The following is a 23,497-nucleotide window of genomic DNA, read 5'->3' as shown; positions in this document are numbered from 1 at the left end:
TACTTCAGTATTACTAAATGTTAGCAGACAGGGCTGTGGTATAGCAGGTTAAGCAGCTACTCGCAACGCAGGCATCCCGTAGAGGCACTAGTTCATATCCTGGCTGCCCCGCTTCCAGTCCAGCTCCCTGCTAATGTGCCTGGGAAAGCAGCAGAGGATGACCATAAAGGTCCTGACTCCTGGCTTCAGCCTGTCCTAGCCCCAGCCATTGAAGCCATTTGGGAAATGAACCAGCGTACAGAAGATCCTTCTCTCTATCTCCTCCTCCCCCATAATTCTGCCTTTCAAGTAAATAAAATCTTAAAAAAAAGTTTAACTGTTAATTCTGTTAAAATGTAGGTATTATGTTATTACTTGTATTTTAGTTGATGATAGCCAGCGTTGTACTTAGGTGTTTAATGTTGTTGTTTTGTTTTGTTTTGTTTTTTTGACAGGCAGAGTGGATAGTGAGACAGAGAGAGACAGAGAGAAAGGTCTTCCTTTGCCGTTGGCTCACCCTCCAATGCCCGCTGCGGCCGGCGCATCACGCTGATCCGAAGCCAGGAGCCAGGTGCTTCTCCTGGTCTCCCATGTGGGTGCAGGGCCCAAGGACTTGGGCCATCCTCCACTGCCTTCCCGGGCCACAGCAGAGAGCTGGCCTGGAAGAGGGGCAACCGGGATAGAATCCGGCGCCCCTACCGGGACTAGAACCCGGTGTGCTGGCGCTGCAAGGCAGAGGATTAGCCTGTTAAGCCACAGCGCCGGCCGTTTAATGTATTTTTAAGCCTTGCTCCACATTGTGTATCCACTTTTGTTTATGTATAGTAGTTAGACTTTGCAAATGTTTTGTTTATTTATATTTTTAGGAAAAAAAAATATCCTCTAGCTCAATTACTTGAGCCTGTGGAGACACTGTGCAGACTGTAGCTACCTGTATCCACAGGAAAATACATACAGCTTCCGTGAGGACAGCTGAGCAACTCCAAATATATGAAATGATAAAAACTCTAGTCATCCTTCGTAAAAAGTTCAGAGTACACCACATCTTTGGTGTGTGCAGGAATAAGTTGGCAAATGAAACAAACAAATTAAAGTACGTTGATTCCAGCAGTATTGTACCTGCTATTTTTTAGTCACTGGGGGATCTGTTTCAAGGAGTTTTTTGTTTTGTTTTTTGCTGTCATTTTGATTGCTGTTTATCTGATAGCTACCTGTTAGTGAAATGTGTAATCCAATAGTGAAAACACTTACCAGGGGACCTAGCGCTGTGATGTAGGGGCTAAAGCCACTGCCTGCAGTGCCAGCATCCCATATGGACACCAGTGCGAGCCCTGGCTGCTCCACTTCCAATCCAGCTCTCTGCTAGGTCCTGGGAAAGCCGTAGAAGATGGCCCAAGTCCTTGGGCCCCTGCATCCATGTGGGAGATCCGGAGGAAGCTCAGGGCTCCTGGCTTCGGATTGGCCCAGCTCCAGCCATTGTAGCTATTTAGGGAGTGAACCTGCAGATGGAAGACCTGTCTCTCTGCTTCTCTCAGTAACTCTGCCTTTCAAATAAATAAATAAATCTTTAAAAAAAAAAAAAAAAAAAAAAGTCAGACGATGTCCCCATGTGCAGAGCTTATGACCTAGTGATTTGTTATAGAAGAAAAACATTACATAACATTTTTGTCTTATTTGAAGATGCATTACCAAATGCTGCCAAGTGAGGGGGGATGATAAGGTGAGTATACAGTGGACGAGGTACTGCAGAAAACAGGCTGCCGTTTCACCCTTGCTTTTCTGTTCTCTACTTTCCTGGACCTTGCAGCATGTTAGCCGCTTGCAAAACCCCTCAAGAAGCAGCACAAGTGTCACAGGAAGGACAGAAGATGTTTGAGAAACTTGAGAAGTCCACAAAGCCCATCGTAGCTGCCATCAGTGGATCCTGCCTGGGAGGAGGACTCGAGGTACAGATCTATTCCGTGTCATTGAGATGCTGTCCAGCTCCATGGTGGGTTCAGCAGCCATACACCTTCAGGTTACTATTTGTCTAAAAACAAGGAGCAAAAGAAAATAACATTTGCTGAGCGTTTATCACATGCTGGGCTCCATGGTAGACACTTTCACATACCCTAAGGAAATCTGTGGCTGGTTCTAAAGGTGGGCAGGAGTTGATTAATCCAGGAATGGTGGAAAAAGTATTTCACATGTGGTGTGGTATGAACAAAAGCAAGTCTGTGCAAACCCTTCTAGGTGCGTAACTGGGAAGTGTCTCCAGAGGGTACAGGCCTTCTTTACTTGGAGTCCAGATAAATAACCTGTGCATGTTTGTATTGAGAACAGCTGTAACTTTCAGCAGAGTTTTTGAGGATATCCTTAACCAAAAAAAGGTTAATAAATCAGGAAAAAGTTATTTAAAAAAAAAAAACCTAGGCCGGCGCCGCGGCTCAATAGGCTAATCCTCCGCCTTGCGGCGCCGGCACACCGGGTTCTAGTCCCGGTCGGGGCACCGATCCTGTCCCAGTTGCCCCTCTTCCAGGCCAGCTCTCTGCTGTGGCCAGGGAGTGCAGTGGAGGATAGCCCAAGTTCTTGGGCCCTGCACCCCATGGGAGACCAGGAGAAGCACCTGGCTCCTGCCATCGGATCAGCGCGGTGCGCCGGCAGCAGCGCGCCAGCCGCCGGCAGCCATTGGAGGGTAAACCAACGGCAAAGGAAGACCTTTCTCTCTCTCTCTCTCTCTCTCTCACTGTCCACTCTGCCTGTCAAAAAATTAAAAAAATTAAAAAAAAAAAAAACCTGAGCAGGTAAGTTGTGGAAGGCATCAAATGCCAGCCTGAGGAGTTCCTGGGTATTTGGGGGGTACATTCCTGCTTTATAAGTAATCAGAGCATTTTCTGACATTTGAATCTTCTTTGATTTGTTTGAAGCTTGCCATTTCATGCCAATACAGAATAGCAACAAAAGACAGAAAAACAGTGTTAGGAGTCCCGGAAGTCTTGCTGGGGATCTTGCCAGGAGCAGGAGGCACACAGAGGCTGCCCAGAATGGTAAGTCTGAGACCCTTCCCACTTGGTGAACTTTAGAATTTCAGCAACTGTTTGCCCCTTCACATCTATTTCCTCTCGTACAAAATGCATAATATTTCATTGTAGAATTGTGAAATCTCAAATAATATATGATTACATAGGATCAATGACAGATTTTTATTCCTGGTCTAAGTTTTATCAATTCCACAAAAACTTTTTTTTTTTTTTATAATTATTTATTTATTTGAAAGGCAAAATGACAAGGTGAGAGAGAGAGAAATCTTCCATCCACTGGTTCACTCCCGAGATGGCTACAACAGCCAAGTCTGGGCCAGGCCAAAGCCAGGAGCCAGGAGCACCATCTTGGTCTCCCAAACGAGTGGTAGGGTGCCATCTTCCACTGCCTTCCCAGGAAACTGGATCAGAATTAGGGTGGCCAGGGTTTGAACTGGCACTCTGATATGGGATTCTGTTGTACCTGAGCGAGTATGAACAAAGGAGCTCCACACATTGATAAAATTTGATGGTCCTTTATTTGCCGGTGGTGGAGAGTGGGCTCATGCCCTAAAGAACTCTCGACCCTGAAGCCTAAAGCAACAGGGTTTATAAAGGCAAAAACCACAAAATCAGGAGGGGAATTCATGGTTGCTAGGAACAGGGGGGAATACATGGTTACCGGGGTCAAGCCGACCTAAAACCTATGCGAAACTAGTATCAATTATAATCTTGACAATACCAGTTACAATCTTATAATCCTGACATTAATCCAGGTATTGGTTTTAATTATATGTAGGACATAGACAAATTACATTTTTATCATTAACCCAGGTGCAACCTTTTTACTTTCAAGCTTGAACAATTATGCTAGGGGGTTTCTATGCTCTGCCAAGTGTGATGTAGTGGACTACTATTGTTCTACTGTTTTAGATCATAGTTTCAGACCAGGGTCTCACAGTGGTGTAGGGGTGCTTTCCCAGAGTGGAGTCTCAAGTGCTCCAAAATGGAGTCCCTACTGTCAAGGTGCTACTTCAATTCCAGTGTTGCAAGTGGCAACTTAATCCTCTGTACGCCAGCCTCACCAGGAATTATTGATCAGAGTCCTTTTTTAGTCTCTGAAGAAGGGTGACAAATAAGAAATAGGTCTTTTCTGAAACTTACAGTTTGTTCCTTGTCCATATTTCATGGTAAATCTAAGAGATAAAATCTAGTTCAGCATTTTTTTTAAAGAGAGATTTATTTATTTATTTGAGAGGCAGAGTTAGAGAAGGGGAAACAGAGAGTGAGGGCTTCCATCCACTGGTTCCCTCCCCAAATGGAACAGCCAGGATCGAAGCAACAGCCATTTGGGATGCTGTCGCTGCAGGCGGCCGCTTTGCCCACTACGCCATCAGGGCTGGCCCCAAATTTCTTATTTTAACATGTATTCATTTGATTGTTGATAAACTATAATCGTCACTCTGATTTTTTTCCCTCTATAATGTGATCTTTGCTTGCCTGATAGGTAGGTGTGCCTGCTGCTTTTGACATGATGCTGACTGGTAGAAGCATTCGTGCAGACAGAGCAAAGAAGATGGGACTAGTTGACCAACTGGTGGAACCCTTGGGTGAGTGTTAGCCATCTCATAATCGGGCTTAGGAAGTTATGTACTTTTTTAAAGAGTTCATCTCTTGAATATCAGAGTGAAAGTCAAGCTTTTTAAAAAATGATTAATCATTTTGAGTGACATATTCTAAACTAGTTAACACTAAAAATCATTTTCAATGTTGACCTAGTTTCTTTTTTATAATTTGGACATCAGGAGTACAGTATTCAATCAAGTCATTTTTGGCTTTTAAATTGCCTATCTCATTATCCATTCATAATATTCTTTCTGTTTTTTGTGTCAGTTTTAATAGTATAATAAACATATGTGGAACAACCAAGCTGGGAATTTTAACAATAATTGACATCTACTTATCTGCTATTTCCTCCCATACAATTTCTTTCCCTCCCTTTACCAAAGGAAACCACTATTCTGAATTGCGTTTTCATCACCCTCTTGTATTTCTTTTTTTGACAGGCAGAGTGGACAGTGAGAGAGAGATATAGAGAGAAAGGTCTTCCTTTGCCGTTGGTTCACCCACGGGTACTTCAAAAAATTCATGGAAAGTGGAATAAAAAATCAGTTTCTTTTGGTGCAAAAAAATTTTGGAAACCCATGCCATTTTTCTTAATTCACATTTCCTGTAAACCTTTTGAAGACTCCTCTTGGATTTCAGAATTCTTTTGCACCAAAATAAACTTTCTCTCTTTTTTTTTTTTTTTTTTCAAGATTTATTTATTTATTTGAAAGAGTTACACAGAGAGAGGAGAGGTAGAGAGAGAGAGAGGTAGGGGTCTTCCATCCGATGGTTCACTCCCCAGTTGGCCGCGACGGCTGGAGCTGCGCTGATCTGAAGCCAGGAGCCAGGAGCTTTTTCCAGGTCTCCCATACATATACAGGGGCCCAAGGACTTGGGCCATCTTCTACTGCTTTCCCAGTCCATAGCAGAGAGCTGGATCGGAAGTGGAGCATCTGGGACTAGAACCAGTGCCCATATGAGATGTCAGCGCTTCAGGCCAGGGTGTTAAACCATAGCACTACAGCACCAACCCCTAAACTTACTCTTTAATTTCATTTTTCTATGAACTTTTTGAAGTCCCCTATGATCATGTTGTACAATCTGAGTTTTGACAAATGTGTACAACTGTGTGAATAGCAAGACAGTCAACACATAGAACATTTCTGAATGTAGCCTTCTGCGTCTTTATTCAGCCTAACCCTTCTGAGATGCATCCATATTATTGCATATGTCAGCAGTTACTGCTGAGTGTTGCAATGTTTGCAGTTTCTTTATCCAGTCAGCAAATAATGGACCTTTTCATTGTTTCCATTTTGGGGCTATTCTGAATAAAGCTACTATGCATGATTCTTTTTATGTATACATATATTTCATTTCTGTTAGGTAACTGCTAAAGAATGGATTGGCTATCACACATATTAAATATGTGTATGCATTTAGCTTTTAGCACATCATCAGACTGCTTCCCAAAGTGGTTATACTCTTTTGCATTTCCACCAGCAGTGTATGAGAGTCTTAGTTATCAGCCTCTTTGCATGGTCAGTAATTTGGAGGCATTCCAACAAGATTGCTATATGTCACTAAGATTTTATAATTCCCTAATCATCAGAGATACTGAGTATCTAATAAATTTATTTGCCCTCTGTATATCTCCTTTGGTAAAGTGTTTGTTCAAATATTGTGCCCATTTTATTGAATTAGTTTTTTCTATTACTGAGTTTTCAGTATTCCTTATATATTGGGTTATAAGTCCTTGATCAGATATGTGATTTGCAAAATATTTTTTCCCAGTCTGTGGCTTTTCTTTTAATTACTTAAGAACAGATTCTTAATTTTGATGAAGTCCAGTTTATCATTTCTGTTTTTTAAGAGATCGTTTATTTGTTGATTTGAAAGGCAGAGCTAGAGAGAGAAAGAGAGATCTTCCACCTACTAGTTCATTCTCCAAATGGCAATAGTTACTCATTTGATTGAGCTGATCCAGGCCAAAGCCAGAAACCTAGAACTCCAACTGGGTCTCCCACATAGGTAGCAGGGACCAAAGTACTTGGGCCATCTTCTGCTGCTGTCCCGGGCACATTAACAGGGAGCTGGATCAGAAGTGGATCAGCAGGGACATGAACCTGCACTCTGGTATGAGATGCTGGCATCACAAGTGGTAGCTTAACGCACTGCACAACAAAGCCAGTCCCAAGTTTATCTTTTATGGATCATGATGCTATAGGTATGGTATTTAAGAAATCTTTTTCTGGCCGGCCGTGGCTCAATAGGCTAATCTTCCACCTTGCGGCGCTGGCACACAGGTTCTAGTCCCTGTCGGGGCACCGGATTCTGTCCCAGTTGCCCCTCTTCCAGGCCAGCTCTCTCTGCTGTGGCCCAGGAGTACAGTGGAGGATGGCCCAGGTCCTTGGACCCTGCACCCCATGGGAGACCAAGATAAGCACCTGGCTCCTGCCTTCGGATCAGTGCGGCGCGCCAGCCGCAGCGCGCCAGCCACCGGCGGCCACTGGAGGGTGAACCAACGGCAAAGGAAGACCTTTCTCTCTGTCTCTCTCTCTCACTGTCCACTCTGCCTGTCCAAAAAAAAAAAAAAAAGAAATCTTTTTCTAACCTCAAGATCACAATGATTTTCTCCTGTGCTTGCTTCAGGTTGTTTTCTAGTTTTAGCTTTTATATTTTGTTCTGTGATCCATTTCAAGTCTTTTTTGTATATGATGTTGAGGTAAGGATTGAGGGTTCTTTATTCTTTTTGCATGTGAAAATCCAAATGTTCCAGCACTATTTGTTAAGACTATTCTTTCTCAAGTGGACTGATTTAACATTTTGGTAAACAATTTGTTGACCTTATGTGTTTGGACCTATAATCTGGGTTCCTTATCCCAAGTTATCTTTCTGTCTTACCCTAAACCAGTATCACATTGTCTTTATTATTATATATTTATAGTAAATATTGAAATATACATCCTCCTACTTCTTTCAAAGTCATTTCCTATTCCTTTGCATTTGCATATAAATTTCTTAACCACCTTGTCCATATCTACAAAAATACCTGCTAGGATTTTGATTAGAATTATATGGGATCAATATATCAATTTGGGGAGAGTTGATATCTTTAAAATATTGAGTTATTTCATATATGAACATAGTAGAGCTCTCTATTTATTGTATTTCTCAGTGAACAACTCTTTCCCATATTTGGTTAAGTTTTTAAAAAATACTTATTTATTTATTTGAAAGGCAAAATTGCATAGAGGCAGAAGCAGGGAGAGGTCTTCCAATCGCTGGTTCACTCCCCAAATGGCCACAACGGCTGGAGCTGGGCCTGTCTGAAGCCAGGAGCCAAGAGTTTCTTCCAGGTCTCCCATGTGGGTGCAGGGGACCAAGGACTTGGGCCATCTTCTAATGCCTTCCCAGGCCATAGTAGAGAGCGGGATTGGAAATGGAGCAGCCAGGACTTGAACTGGAGCCCATATGGGATGCCAGCAATATAGACAAGGGCTTTACTCACTATGCCGCAGCACCGACCCCATATTTGGTTAAATTTATATTTGGGAATTTCATATTTTAGGTCATTAAATTTTTTAAACCTTCAATTTCTTATTAATGACCAGGATGTATAAACATAATTGATTTTCAAATGTGGGCTGGAATCCTGTCACTTTGCTAAACTCATTTTATTAGTTTTTTGGTAGATCCCTAAGGATTTTCTATATAGGTAATCATGTTGTCTACAAATAAAGTTAGTTTACCTTCTTCAAATTCTTTCAAGTCTGGATGCCATTTATTTGTTTTTCTTATCTTACTGCAGTGGCTAAGACAATATTGGATAGAAGTGATGAAAGCAGCTATTAACATGATTTCAATTTTAAAGGGAAAGTGCCCACCAGTAAGTATAATGTAGCTGTGATGTTTTTCTTTATTTTTTTTAAGATTTTATTTATTTATATGAGAGGTAGAGTTGCAGACAGTGAGAGGGAGAGACAGAGAGAAAGGTCTTCCTTCCATTGGTTCACTCCCCAGATGGCCGAAATGGCCGGAGCTGCACCGATCTGAAGCCAGGAGCCAGATGCTTCTTTCCAGTCTCCCATGTGGGTGCAGGAGCCCAAGCACTTGGGCCATCTTCTACTGCTTTCCCAGGCCATAGCAGAGAGCTGAATTGGAAGAGGGGCAACCGGGACTAGAACCGGCACCCATATTGGATGCCAGCGCTTCAGGCAGAGGATTAACGCTGTGATGTTTTTCATATTGCCCCTTATGGGCTGAAGAGGTTCCCTTTTATTTTTAGTTTACTGAGAATGACTGTTGAATAATGTCAGATACCTTTCCTGTATCTATTGAGATAATTGTTTATGTGTTTTTGTTTTCTTTTTCAGTCTATTAATAGTAATGTCACTTAGAGCAATTTTTTTCAATATTTTATTTATTTATTTGAGAGGCAGAATTAACAGACAGAGGGAGAGACAGAGAGAGAGAGTCCATCCGCTAGTTCACTCCCCAAATGGCCACAACGGCAGGAGCTGAGCCAATCCAAAGCCAGGAGCCAGGAGCTTCTTTTGGGACTCTCATGTGGGTCTAGGGGCCCAAGGACTTGGGCCATCTTCCACTGCTTTCCCAGGCCACAGCAAAGAGCTGGGTTGGAAGAGGAGCAGCCAGGAAATGAACCAGCACCCATATGGGATGCAGCGCTGCAGGCAGAGGCTTAACCTACTAAGCCACAGCACTGGCCCACTTACAGCAATTTTTTACCATTGAACCAGCCTTGCATTCCTAAAGTAAACTCCACGTGGTCATAATGTATTTATCCTTTTTATAAATTCCTAGCTTTATCAGCTAAGAATTTTTTTTAATGTTTATTATTTATTTGAAACGCAGAGTTACAGAGAGGAGGAGGGAGATCTTCCATCTGTTGGTTCACTCCCTGAATGGCTGCAACAACCTGGGCTGGGCTGGGCTGACTGAAGCCAAGAGCCAGGTCTCCCACGTGGGTAGTAGGGGCCAAAGCACTTAGACCATCTTCCGCTGCTTTCGCAGGCACATTAGCAGGAAGCTGAATTTGAAGTGGAACAGCTGAGATGCGAACCGGCACCTATATGGGATGCTGGCATTGCAGGGAATGGCTTAACATACTACATCACAACACCGCCAATAGAGAATTTTTATGTCTAGTTGGGAGGGGTAATGGTCTCAAGATTAATTATTTTGTGATATTTTTTGCCTGGTGTTGCTATTAAAGTAATGTAGCTTCATAAAATGACTTGGGGCCGGCACCGTGGCTCAATAGGCTAATCCTCCACCTGCGGCGCCGGCACCCCGGTTCTAGTCCCAGTCGGGGCACCGGATTCTGTCCCAGTTGCCCCTCTTTCAGGCCAGCTCTCTGCTGTGGCCCGGGAAGGCAGTGGAGGATGGCCCAAATTCTTGGGCCCTTGCACCCGCATGGGAGACTAAGAGGAAGCACCTGGCTCTTGGCTTTGGATCGGCGCAGCGCGCCAGCCATAGTGGCCATTTAGGGGGTGAACCAATGGAAGGAAGACCTTTCTCTCTGTCTCTTTCTCTCACTGTCTAACTCTGCCTGTCCAAAAAAAAGATTATTCATATTCCTTCCATATTATGGTTTCAGTATGTTTGTACTCTATAATCACATCTCCTCTTTCTTTTATGGTATTGAGTGTTTATTAACTGGTTATGAACTTGTCAGATTTATAAAATGCCTGCATAGCAACTTCTAGACTGCTGTTTATTGAGTAACTGGAGATTATAGTCTATCTGACTACATTCTAAACTGACACATTGGAAAACTATCGCTGTGCACCCCTTGTCAATTTGACAGCCACACATGTCTCCTACCCTACTTAATCTCAAGTATAGACAGTAACAAAGTCACCCTTCCAGCTAACATAAGGTCGCTGTCCTGCACACTACCAAAACTACATCCTTTCCCCTGAAGAGGATGCCAAGTCCTAGGGTGGACTTTACTCTCCTCTGAGGCCCTGTAACAGCAGGGCTGTGATAGAAAGTTAAAGGTTACCATCAACATCTGATGGGTGAGAAGAAGATAAGAGAGAAGAGACACTTGCTAACTTAGGTATGAACCTGCAACAACAGAAATACTGTGGCTGTTGGAGTACTCATTTCCATCAGGAGCTCGGTTGATTTGGAGAGTGGGCTGCCCTGCCTGGTGGCAGAGGAGCTGATTAAAACAACAAACCCAGCTGAGAGTGACCATGAAGCCTTTACTCACCGAAATGTCACCAAAAGGTTAAAGCCAAGGAGAGCACTGTGTCTCCCTGCATCTCCCTGCGTGGTTCTCCCTGTGGAATGGTGCGCAGGCTGTGGGTTGGCACACAGAAGAGGTCGGCACGCTCTCAGGGAGCTCTGGACGAGACTCGTGCTTTACGGACCTGCGGCTGGGTGCTGGCTGGAGAGGAGGAAAACGTCTTTAAGATGTTTCCCTTCCGGGCCAGCGTCATGGCTCAGTTGGTTAATCCTCCGCCTGCAGTGCCGACATCCCATATGGGTGCCGGGTTCTAGTCCTGGTTGCTCCTTTTCCAGTCCAGCTCTCTGCTGTGGCCCGGGAAGGCAGTGGAGGATGGCCCAAGTGCTTGGGCCCCTGCACCCACATGGGAGACCAGGAAGAAGCACCTGGCTCCTGGCTTCAGATCGGTGTAGCTCTGGCTGGAGTGGCCATTTTGGGGGTGAGCCAGCAGAAGGAAGATCTTTCTCTCTGTCTCTCTCTATCTGTCAAATAGATGTTTCCCTTCCTTCCTCAGTAGTGAGGTCTTGGCCAGAGGCCCCTGTAGAAAGCGGATCATGGAGAGGTCTGTACCGGGAGTAGGAATGTGTGTAAGAGCATGGCGGCCCAGGAGGCCCGAGTCCTTCACTGCCACCCCCTCTGGGACTGCCATGCACTCGCACACCGAGTCTGGTGTGGGCAGGACAGGAGTTCCACTAGCCATCCCGTGTTCCCTTTGCCCTTTGGAGAACCTCAGCTGGTCATGACTCTTTGCCTGGTGGGGTGACCCTCCTTGCTTAAAGGTTAAGGCCACGAGCAGTCTGGTTTGAATTGAGTTGTAGCTTTCCACTGACCAATTGCGTATCATGGAAGTACTGAGAGACACCCTGAGGGACCCCCCATATTTGAAACATCCTCTCCCACCCAGTTTCCCCTTGATAATCAGATGGATCAGCGCAGCCTGCACAGTAACTGTCTCCTCTGCCTGATGATTCAGAAACGTGAGAAGTGGCCGGATGGCAGGCGGTCTTGGCTCCCAGTTCAGTAGGACCGTTGTTTTCTGGTGGGAATAGTCCTGCCTTTGGAATTGAATCCTCTATACCAGCAGAACCACAAGTCACAGAGACAGGAAGCAAAGATACTGCTGGGAGGTGAAGTCACTAGGGTTTAATAGCAGAACCATTTCTCCTTGTTCGCCTTGATTCTTAGACTCATAAATTCTGGATAAGGGAGAAATTGCACCAAATGTTGCAGACTGGTTTCTAACATACATACATAGCTTCCTGGAGGACACTGACCCAGTCCTGCCAAGTATGACCACTTGGCTGGCACTGTAATTGAATCTTTTTTTTTAAAAGATTGATTTATTTTATTTGAAAGGCAGAGTGACAGAGAGGGAAAGAGACATCATCCATCCCGCTGGTTCACTCCCCAGATGGCTGCAACGGCTGGAACTGGGCCAATCTGAAGCCAGGAGCCAAGAGCTGCTTCCAGGTCTCCCATGTGGGTTTAGGGGCCCAAGCACTTGAGCCATCTTCTACTGCTTTCCCAGGCCATTAGCAGGGAGCTGGATCGGAAGTAGAGCAGCTGGGTCTGGAACCTGCATCCATCTGGGATGCTGGCACACACAGCAGGTGGCAGCTTTACTTGGTACACCACAGTGCTGGTCCCTTTAACTGAGTCTTCAGAAGTTCCTTCCACATTTTCCAGCCAGCCAGCTGCTACATGATAATGAGGATCATGGTGAAACCAGTGTGTCTCATTAGCATGGCCCATTGCTGCACTTCTACTGTAAAGTGAGGGTCTTCATTAAAAGCAGTGCATGGAGCCAGCACTGTGGTATCGTAGGTAAAGCCGCCACCTGCAGTGCTAGCATCCCATGTGGGTGCCAGTTCGAGTCTCAGCTGCGCCACTTCTGGTCCAACTCTGCTATGGCCTGGGAAAGCAGTACAGGATGGCCCAAATCCTTGGGCCCCTGTACCAGTGTGGGAGACCCAGATCAGCCCAGCTCTGGTTGTTGCAGTCATTTGGGGAGTGAACTGACAGATAGAATACTTTTCTCTCTCTGCTTCTGCCTCTCTGTACCTTTGCCTTTCAAATAAATAAAATGAATCTTAAGAAAAGCAGTGTAGTATAGAATACCATAGTGGTGGGTACAGCACTCTGGAAGTCCACTGCAGTAGTTTTTCAGAAGCTTGCATTGAAGACGAATTCAGATCCACAGTGTTTCTTGCAGTAAGAATCAGAGCAGTGCCCTTTCCCTGAAGGACAGTGCAGTGTGGTCAGCCTGCCTCCAGGTAGCTGCCTGCTCACTCTGGCGAGTCCCTGTCTGAGGGATCCGGGGTTGGTCTCTGCTGCTGGCTGATTGGGCAGCTGACGGTGGCTGTAGCCAGGCCCATGATGCATGAATAAGCTCCATCCGTGCCATCACTGTACTCATGAGATAGTGACAGGAGTGCTTGGGGAAGGGGAGGAACTGGAAGCCACAGATCAAATCACCTGACCCCTGCATCATTGAAATCCTCTGCCGAGGTCATCGTTGGGTGAGCGTTAGCTTGGGTCACACCTCTTTTCATGTTCTTGGCCTGTTCAGAGAGGCCTTTCTGTAGACATGCGATGTGTACTTGTGTACTTGCTAGGGCTGCCCTAACAAAATCCCACAGATTGGGTGGCATGATTCAACCACACATTGATTTTCTCACAGTTCTGGAAGCCGGAAGTCCAGATCAGGTATGAAGGTTTGGTTCTTCTGAAACCTGTTGGGCTTGCAGATGGCTGCCCTCTCCGTGTGTCCTCTCACGTGGTCTTTGCTGTGTGTGCATATGTCCTGCTGTCCCTTCTGTGTATCTGAATTTCCTCTTACAAGGATGCCTGTCAGATAGGACTGGTGTTGTGGGACAATGAGGGCAACCTGGGTCTTGTCTCAAATCGAAGAATGTCCATGCAGCCAGGGACAGTGAGCCAAGTGAGGTGTATTGAAGGCAAGGAACCTCCTGCTACAGTAGTCAGGAGGGGACTCCAAAGGACGGATTGCCAGAGAAGCTCACAAGTCCTGCTCTTTTATATACAAAGTGGCTCTCTGACTGGCCCCTTTCTAAAAAAGTCCGGATTTAACCAGTCAGGGGAGGGACAGGATAACAACCAATCAGGAGGCAGGGATGTTATTTCACACACAGCTGAGATGCTTAGAAGATTACACTTTCATTTTTCCCTCTTCTTTGTGCTGTTTTGTTAAATATTTTCTGTTTTTAAAAATGATTCTTTTGGGGCTGGTGCTGTGGTGTAGCGGGTAAAGCCACAGCCTGCAACACCGGCATCCTATATGGATTCTTGTTCAAGGCCCAGCTGCTCCATTTCCAATCCAGCTCTCTGATGTGGCCTGGGAAAGCAGTGGGAGATGGCCCATACACCTGTGTGGGAGACCTGGAGGGAGCTCCTGGCTCCTGGCTTTGGATCGGCCCAGCTCCAGCCATTGCGGCCAATTAGAGAGTGAACCAGTGGATGGAGGACCTCTCTCTCTCTGCCTCTCCTTCTCTCTCTGTGTAATTCTGACTTTCAAATAAATAAATAAATAAATAATCTTTAAAAATTCATTTATTTATTTATTTGAAAATCAGTATTATAACGAGAGAGGGAGAGAGACAGATTTTCTACCTGCTGGTTCCCTCCCCAAATGGCCACAACAACCAGGACTGGCCACCCTCCTTCTAGATTTGCCTTTCTCAGTTGATTTGTCTCCTGCCTAGGGGTCATTTTTCCCATGCTGCTCTTCTGCTATTTGGTGGTGCTTTGTCCGGCCACAGGTAGTTCCCCGTGGTACGTGCACAGAGCAGTACCCAGCCCCGGTGTGGGTAGCAGCAGCAGCTCTTCAGAATTACACTTCACAGGTGCCTGTGGCCTGCCTCCCTGCAGGGTTATAACCATGTTGGGACTTTTGTGGACCCTTTGTATCTTTACTATTCAGAAGTTTTGGTTTGAGTTATTTTTCCTCCTTCCCTACACAGGTTCAAAACAGGGCACAGGTCTTAAGAGAGAGATTTTGCACCCTCTGGGGATTTTGTTTCCCACGTGCCACAAGCTTGCACGAGATTGCCTTTTTGACCCCAGCCACTTTGTGCAGCGTCACTCTCGCAGACTTGTGATCGAGAGCCCGGCAGGTGTCTGTTCCCAGCCCTGTAGTTCTGTCCTTTGGGCTGTTGCTCGTTAACCTCCTGCCTTAACTGGGAACTCAGTTGTGTGTTTATTGCAGCCCCTTCCTCTGCTTTCTGTACTAAGCATTGTGATGCCAGCACGGGAGACAGCGCCCTGCCTATCGGACACAGCCCCTGCAGCCTTCTGCAGTGACTTACAGCGTCGCAGATGTTCACAGGAAGAGCTGGCTGTGCACTTGCTTTCTTCTAGCTTCTCCTCTGGAGTTTGTGACCACCAGACACTCAGATGGCTTCACGTTCCCCCAGTCGGAGCCCTCTGCTCAAGGCAGCTCCAGCTGTTAGTCCATGTCTCGGCGCACATCACATATACCAGAAAGATGACCAGCAGTCACTGGCTGCTCTTCTTGCACAGGCGCTTCCCGTGCTGTAGTTTTAGTTCATGTATTCGTGCTTCCACAGCTCTCCGATGTCTTTACCAATGGCTTCACCTCCTACCATGTTTTGTTTTCTTTTTCCCAATTTTGCAGGGAGAGAACAGGCTGCACTACATCCTACTCAGAAGTAAAAGTCAGGCTGGAATTCCTAAGTTCTTACTGTGACCAGCTGGTACACCTTTGCTCGGTGTATTTTCCTTCGTTGAGTCTGTGGTTCATAACTCTGCGACCAGCCTGTCTCCAGCCCACGATGGAAAGCTGTGCTGGAGCCTTCACCTTGGCCGCCTGGGGGTTTCCCCGCCTGGGACTGATCTCAGCCCGATTTGCATTTGAGTCCGCTACGTTCGTTTTCACAGGACCAGGACTGAAGCCTCCAGAGGAACGGACAATCGAGTACCTGGAAGAAGTTGCAGTTTCTTTTGCCAAAGGATTAGCTGATAAGAAGATCTCTTCAAAGAGAAACAAGGGATTGATGGAAAGTGAGTGTCATTGTTCCAAACAAAGGCAAAGCTTCCTTCCTGGGAGTTTAATTTTATTTGCTATAGATTGAAAATGAGCAAGAGGCAAATGAGTCATTTACTCAAAACATAAAGCCAACCTTCAGTGATGTAATAATTTGATTCTAGGATCAAATTCTCAGCCTTTTACGGGCCAGTTAAAACCAGTTTTGGAAACTTCGTTTTGAAAAGGTTTAAATATTAATACAGAAATAGAATAGTGTGACAGAGTAATGAACACCCATCTACCCAGGCCAGCTTTAGCCTTTGTCAGCTAATTACAGTGTGTATGAAGGAATGCTTAGGTCGGTGTTTAGATTGTATCGGAGTAGAGAGCAGGTCCTTCTGATAGCCGGAACTACTGCATGTTGGTGCAGTTGGCAAGGAAGGGCAGGCCCTTTCCAGGAAGTGTCTGAAAGCATTTTACCTTACAGAGCTGACGTCGTACGCCATGACCATTCCATTTGTCAGGCAACAGATTTACAAAAAGGTGGAAGAACAAGTGCAAAAGCAGACGAAAGGCCTTTATCCTGCGCCTCTGAAAATCATTGATGTGAGTCTTACCCTGGGCCCCACTTTCCTGCTTCCCTCCCTCTGTGAAGGGGAATGCTCTTTATTGCCGTTCCAGGCTGTGTGCCTCAGTACTGCAGTTCGTTCCTTCCTTCCTTCCTTCTTTCTTTCTTTCTTTCTTTCTTTTTTTAAGATTTTATTTATTTATTTGAGAAGTAGAGTTACAGACAAAAGGAGAGACAGAAAGGTCTTCCATCTGCTGTTCACTCCCCAAATGGCCGCAACGGCTGGAGCTGTGCCGATCTGAAGCCAGGAGCCAGGAGCTTCTTCTGGGTCTCCCACATGGGTGCAGGGGCCCAAGCACTTGGGACATCTTCTACTGCCTTCCCAGGCCATAGCAGAGAGCTGGATCGGAAGAGGAGCAGCCAGGACTAGAACTGGCACAGGATTAACCTACTGCGCCATGGCGCCTGCCCCATGCAGTTCTTGTTCCTGCTACTAAAGTTAGCAAGCTAAAAGGGCTCATAGAAAGTGATACATATGGGGGAGATTAGTACTAAATGTACTCACTGATTGATGCATTTAGAGCTATGGGTAAGAAAATAGGAAAGGGACCTAGGTCATACCAGTGTAACGGGCAGGAAAACACTGGGCACTGATGAAGAAGTCATTGAAACAAGATTGGGGGGTGTATTCTGTCCTTAGTCAAACCTTGTCAGTACCTAACATCTCTCAAGAACTTCCCCACTGCTGTAATTAGTAGAACGGTATGAGAGGCCGGCGCCACAGCTCACTAGGCTAATCCTCTGCCTTGCGGCGCCGGCACACCGGGTTCTAGTCCCGGTCGGGGCACCGATCCTGTCCCAGTTGCCCTTCTTCCAGGCCAGCTCTCTGCTGTGGCCAGGGAGTGCAGTGGAGGATGGCCCAAGTGCTTGGGCCCTGCACCCCATGGGAGACCAGGAGAAGCACCTGGCTCCTGCCATCGGATCAGCGCGGTGCGCCGGCCGCAGCACGCTACCGCGGCGGCCATTGGAGGGTGAACCAACGGCAAAAGGAAGACCTTTCTCTCTGTCTCTCTCTCACTATCCACTCTGCCTGTCAAAAATAAAAAAAAAATTAAAAAAAAAAAAAACGGTATGAGAAGGTATGAAAAGGATCAAGAACAACTTAAAATGCTTACAGGGTGGAGAAGCCTCTCCCTAATGGTGGACTTCAAAATGTAGAGCTCCTCAGTCTAGGAAGTCCGGGATTAAGAGAGCCTATACTCGGAGACTTGTGATTGGAGTATGGGTTGGTTGACAAATGCCAGTTATTTTGAGCAGAAGACACTGGAGTACATAAACTAGCCAATGTGACCCCTCTGCTGTCACCTCCCGGGCCAGGCTGGGGAGATTAGAAATATCCATTCCACCGTCGGGGCGGAGGGACATTGCCTAGTGCACAGAGGAGGAAGCACTCCTGTGAGCCACAGAGATTGGGACGAGCCTCAGGGAAGCTGATCCGAGCCTCAGGGAAGCTGATCCGAGTCCCGGGACATGAGAGGAGGGGCAGGCAGAGGAAGGTAGTGCCACAGCCACCTGGGCGGGCAAGTTGAGCAAAGTTAAGGCAGCTGGAAAACTCGATGCTCTCCAAGGAGCATTTAGTGGTGCCGGTGTTCAAAGGGATTAGTGGGATGGCAGTCTATGGAAGGCCTAGTGAAGCAAGAGTTTAGAAAGGTGGCAAGAGTGAATTGACACATTTTGCCTTTGTCCTGTATTGATATAAAGAGCCATTTTCATGGTGTAGTGAGTCAAAACGAATGAGGAGAGACATAAATAGAACCTGAATTAGCACACTATGTTGGTAATTTAGGCTTGAAGTTTGAACAAGACCCTGAGGTGTAAAAGTAAAAATAGGAAGATAGCAAGAAACCTCCCAAAGAGAGATTGTGAGTTAAGTTTAGCTGTATTCAGCTTAGATGTTGCAGAGAATTCCAGCGACATGGTTCAGACAGAGAAGCTAAGTTAGGATATAGATTTGCTTGTTTTTTGTGTTTTTTATTTATTTATTTAGCCAGGCAGAGGTAGACAGAGAGAGAGAGGCAGAGAGAAAGGTCTTCCTTTTCTGTTGGTTCACCCCCCAAATGGCCGCTACAGCCGGAACTGTGCCGATCCGAAGCCAGGAGCCAGGTGCTTCCTCCTGGTCTCCCATGCGGGTGCAGGGTCCAAGCACTTGGGATTTGCTTGTTTTTTAATTTGTCATTCCCATGAATTATAGTGCTTGGGTACAGGGTTATTTCTTTGTCTTTTATACTTGCATTGTACTTAGGGTAGCACTTACCCTGATGGTGAGCTGAACTTTGGTGTTCACGATTGATGAGATAAACTGGGGCGTGGGTGTGAGAGGAGGAAAGCTCACAGAGAGGAAGAGGCAGAAGTGGAAGACGAGGATCTGCCTGCACAAGAATAGCAGGGAAGCGGGAAGAGGAGCATGAGCTTTCTCTTTCCTTCTGTTTCCGTTTTCTGCTTAAAATGTGGCCTTGGAGATGGAGAACTAAGTTTCAAGTGACCACTCAGTCCTGCTCCTTCTCAGCAAACCTCGACGTCTCCTCTGCCCACTGACCACACGGACAGTCTCCTTCAGCATGTGGCACATGTCGCCATCCGTGCTAACACTGAACAGTATTTTCAATGTTTTGTAGGTGGTCAAGACTGGACTTGAGCAGGGAAATGATGCTGGTTACCTCGCCGAATCTCAGGTAAAGTTCTTTCCTCCCAACTTTTTATTAGAAGTTACAAGAAAAGCAAAGATCCAGTGCTTGCTCTATTTAAAGCCAAATACAGGGAAAAAATATCTAAAGCCTAACAAAATTTTTTTCTTCCAGTGCCTATGATTTCTTACGATTTTTCTCAGTGAGCAAGGAGATGAGACTGGTGATCTGCAGATGGTTGAACTAACTCTCTCTCTAAGATTTATTTATTTGAAAGGCAGCATTACAGAAAGAAAGAGAGAGGGAGAATCTTCCATCCATTGATTCACTCCTCAAATGACCACAACAGCCGGGGCTGGGCCAGGCCAAATCCAGGAGCCTAGAACCCTGTCCAGGTCTCCCACATGGATAACAGAGGTCCAAGCACTTGGTCCATCTTTCACTGCTTTCTCCAGCACATTAACAAGGAGCTGGCTCAGAAGCAGAGCAGGGGCCGGCGCTGTGGCGTAGCAGATAAAGTTGCCGCCTGCAGTGCAGCAAAGTCCCAACTGCTCCTCTTCCGATCTAGCTCCCTGCTATGGCCTGGGAAAGCTGTAGCAGATGGCCCAAGTGCTTGGGCCCCTGCACCGTGTGGGAGACCCAGAAGAAGCTCCTGGCTTTGGATCAACACAGCTCCAGCCGTTGTGGCCAATTGTGGAGTGAACCAGCAGATGGAAGACCTCTCTCTCTCTCTCTCTCTCTCTCTCTCTCTCTGCGCCTCTGCCTCTCCTCTCTCTGTGTGACTCTGACTTTCAAATAAATAAATAAATCTTAAAAAAAAAAAAAAAAAAAGTGGAGCAGTCAGGACTCGAACCTGTGCTCACGGGGCGCAGGTTTTGCAGGTGATGGCTTAACCGCATCATGACACCAGCCCCTGAACTTGCTCTCTGTAATGAGGCTGTAATGAAAAAGAACAGGAATGGTTATCATCATTTCAAAATGAATTGCTTGGTTATTTTATTTGTTTTAAATATTTATTTATTTATTTGAAAGGCAGAGTTACAGAGAGGCAGAGAGAGAGAGGTCTTTCATCCCCTGGTTCACTCCCCAGATGGCCACAACAGCTGGAGCTGTGCTGATCCAAAACCAGGAGCCAGGAGCTTCTTCTGGGTCTCCCACGCTGGTGCAGAGGCCCAAGCATTTGGGCCATCTGCCACAGCTTTCCCAGGCAGAGAGCAGGACCGGAAGTGGAGCAGCTGGGTCTCCAACCGGCATCCATATGGGATGTAGGCACTGCAGGCAATGGCTTTACCCACTATGCCACAGTGCTGGCCCCCAAATTAAAGATTTATTTTAGTTATTTCAAAGAGTTAGAGGGAAAGAGAGAGAGAGATCTTCCATCTGCTGGTTCACTCCCCAAATGCTGTAACTGCCAGAGCTGGGCCAGACTGAAGCCATTAGCTTCCTCTGGGTCTCCCAAGTGGGTGCAGGAGTCCAAGCACTTGGGGCCATCCTCCACTGCTTTCTGAGGCGCATTAACAGGGAGCTGGATTGGAAATGGAGCAGCCCTTATGGGATGCCAGCATTGCAGGCCGAAGCTTTACCTGCTACGCCACAGTGCTGGGCCCAGCTCGTTTCAAAGCTTTAAACTATCTTTGGAAATTCAAAAATAGGACGAAAGGTATCAGGACAGATTGCATAAAGCCATTTCTTTTTTTTTTTTTTTTTTTTTAAGGTTTAATTTATTGATTTGAGAGGCAGAATTACAGACACAGAGAGGCAGAGACAGAGGAAAGTCTTCCACTGGTTCACTCCCCAAATGGCTGTAAAGCTGGAGCTGGACCAATTGGAAGCCAGGAGTCAGGAGCTTCTTCCGAGTCTCCCACGCAGGTGCAGGGGATCAAGGACTTGGGCCATCTTCTACTGCTTTCCCAGGCCATAGCAGAGAGCTGGATCGGAAAAGGAGCAGGCAGGACATGAACTGGCACCCTTATGGGACACCGGTACTGCAGCTGGGTCTCTCACCTGTACCACAGCACCAGCCCCAGTGTGCCTCTCTCTTTCAAAAGTTTGTATGCTACAGCACCAGCCCCAGAAAGCCATTTCTGAGGCTAGATCATTTGTTGTGTGCACAGTGGGACTTCTGTATCCATCCGTGGGGCCCACATCCACAGTCAACCAACTCTGGAGGAAAAAATCGGATCTGTACTAAAAATGCAGAGACCTTTCTTTTTCTTGTCATTATTCCCTAACCACCATAGTATAGTAACTATTTACATAGCATTTACCTTGTGTTAGATATAAGTAATTAGAGATTAAGTATATGGAAGGATGTGCATAGGTTATGTGCCACTGCTGTGCCATTTTATATAAGGGACTTGAGCACACTCAGGGAGGGAGGTGTCCTGGATCCAGTCCCCCACGGATCCAAGGGTGACTGCTGCTTTTCAGAATGTACTTGATGCATATCACAGCCTACTGGATTCGTGACCACTAGGGGATGCATGCCCACAGTTTGGGAGGCAGTGGTTCATTGGATAGACCTTGCTCTATCAAGATTAGTAAAGCTTGGATTCTGTGGAAGATTATTCCATGTTCTGTTTAGGCGTGAAAGCTACTGTATTATGGGGATTCCTTCCTGGCAGTGCTGTTTGTGACCGTGTCCTCTCAGCAGTAACATGTAGCCAGCCTCAGGACCCAGTCATTTACTCTAGGCTCTCTCAATTTCAGCAGCAACGCTGTAAAGTAAGTGTGACATTGCCCATTGTAAGGATACAGGAGGCTTCACAACGGGGAGATGGCAGAGCCAGGATTCAGACTCCCAGCCTTATGCTTTTAACCACTAAGTTGAGATTCATTCTCCGTAAATGTTAAGGTACTTTTATTTGGGGAGTGGGGAGTAGATTTCCCATCCACTGGTTCACTTCCCAGATGCCTGCAACAGCTGGAGCTGGGCTGGGGCTGAATCTGGGAAGCAGGAGAGCAGTCTGATTCTCTGTGTGGGTGGGGGAACCCAGTTACTTAAGCCTTCATTGCTGTCTCCCAGGATATGCATCGGCAAGAAGCTGGAGTCAAAAGCCGGAACTTGGAGCTGGCGTTGTAGAGCTGCAGGTTGAACTGCTGCTTGGAGCACGCCCATCCCTTATTAGGGTGCCAGTTTGAGTCCTGCTAATGCACCTGGGAGGCAGTGGATGATGGCTCAAGTGTTTGAGCCCCTGCCACCCATGTGAGAGACCTGACATTTGGGGAGTGAACCAGCAGATGGGAGATCTCTGCCTGCCTCTCTCTCTCTCTCTCTCTCTCTCTCTCTGCCACTCTGCCTTACAAATTTAAAGAAAAAAAAAAAAAAGAGCTAGAACCATAACTCATTATTCTCAGCTACCCTGATGGGGGATGCGTGCCATCTTTTTTTTTTTTTTTTTTTTTTTTTTTTTTTTTTTGCAAGGTAGGGTTATACAGAGAGAAAAGGAGAGGCAGAGAGAGAGAGAGGTCTTCCATCCGCTGGTTCACTCCCCAGTTGGCTGCAACAGCCGGAGCTGCACTGATCCAAAGCCAGGAGCCAAGAGTTTCCTCCTAGTCTTCCCACATGGGTGCAGGGGCCAAAGGACTTGAGCGATCTTCTTCTGCTTTCCCAGGCCATACCAGAGAGCTAGATCAGAAGTGGAGCAGCTGGGACTGGAACCAGAAACCATATGGGATGCGGGCACTGCAGGCGGTGGCTTTACCCGCTGTGCCACAGCCCTGGCCCCGCATGCCATCTTAACCACTGGGCTAAATGCCCGCTCCTAAGATACCTTTTAAGTGGCAGGTGTCATATTGGGCAGCCTGCAACAGTGAGAGAGCTGGAGCTAGGAGTCTTATTGCCTGGATGCAAGTTCTGTTTCTGCCACTTAGAGTCAGCATGGCTTTGAGCAGAGTCACTTTGAGTCTTTTCTTCCCAATCTGAAATGAGAGGAGTTGTTTGAGGTGACTGTGAAGGCACACTTTGGTGCTGATTAATTCTATGAAAAGGTTGCCACACCTCTGTTATAAAGAGTCAGGGCAGGGGCCGGCACTGTGGCGCAGCGGGTTAACGCCCTGGCCTGAAGTGCTGGCATCCCATATGGGTGCCAGTTCGAGTCCCGACTGCTCCTCTTCGGATCCAGCTCTCTGCTACAACCTTGGATAGCAGTGGAAGATGGCCCAAGTCCTTGGGCCCCTGCACCCATATGGGAGACCTGGAAGAAGCTCCTGGCTCCTGACTTCGGATCGGCGCAGCTCCGGCCATTGCGACCATCTGGGGAGTGAACCAGCAGATAGAAGACTCCTCTCTCTGTCTCTACCTCTCTCTGTAACTCTGTCTCTCTGTAACTATGTCTTTCAAATAAATAAAATAAATCTTAAAAAAAAAAAAAGAGTCAAGGCAGTCGGAAAGTGTTCCAC

The 23,497-nt window shown here is 46.4% G+C and overlaps 1 protein-coding gene across 1 annotated transcript in view; it reads left to right on the top strand.

Moving 5' to 3' along the window:
* The window catches only part of HADHA (hydroxyacyl-CoA dehydrogenase trifunctional multienzyme complex subunit alpha), a 51,759-nt gene that overhangs the window by 11,231 nt on the left and 17,031 nt on the right, over positions 1-23,497 (top strand). The window contains exons 5-10 of the mRNA XM_062209110.1: positions 1,787-1,925; positions 2,886-3,005; positions 4,486-4,588; positions 15,757-15,879; positions 16,332-16,450; positions 19,088-19,144. Coding sequence (XP_062065094.1) covers positions 1,787-1,925; positions 2,886-3,005; positions 4,486-4,588; positions 15,757-15,879; positions 16,332-16,450; positions 19,088-19,144 — 661 coding nt within the window. The remainder of the gene's footprint in view (positions 1-1,786; positions 1,926-2,885; positions 3,006-4,485; positions 4,589-15,756; positions 15,880-16,331; positions 16,451-19,087; positions 19,145-23,497) is intronic.

Source organism: Lepus europaeus, chromosome 13 (assembly GCF_033115175.1).
Source record: "Lepus europaeus isolate LE1 chromosome 13, mLepTim1.pri, whole genome shotgun sequence".
Classification (NCBI taxonomy): Eukaryota; Metazoa; Chordata; class Mammalia; order Lagomorpha; family Leporidae; genus Lepus; species Lepus europaeus.
Note: the sequence above shows the minus strand (reverse complement) of the source record. Positions and strands in the feature narration are given on the sequence as shown.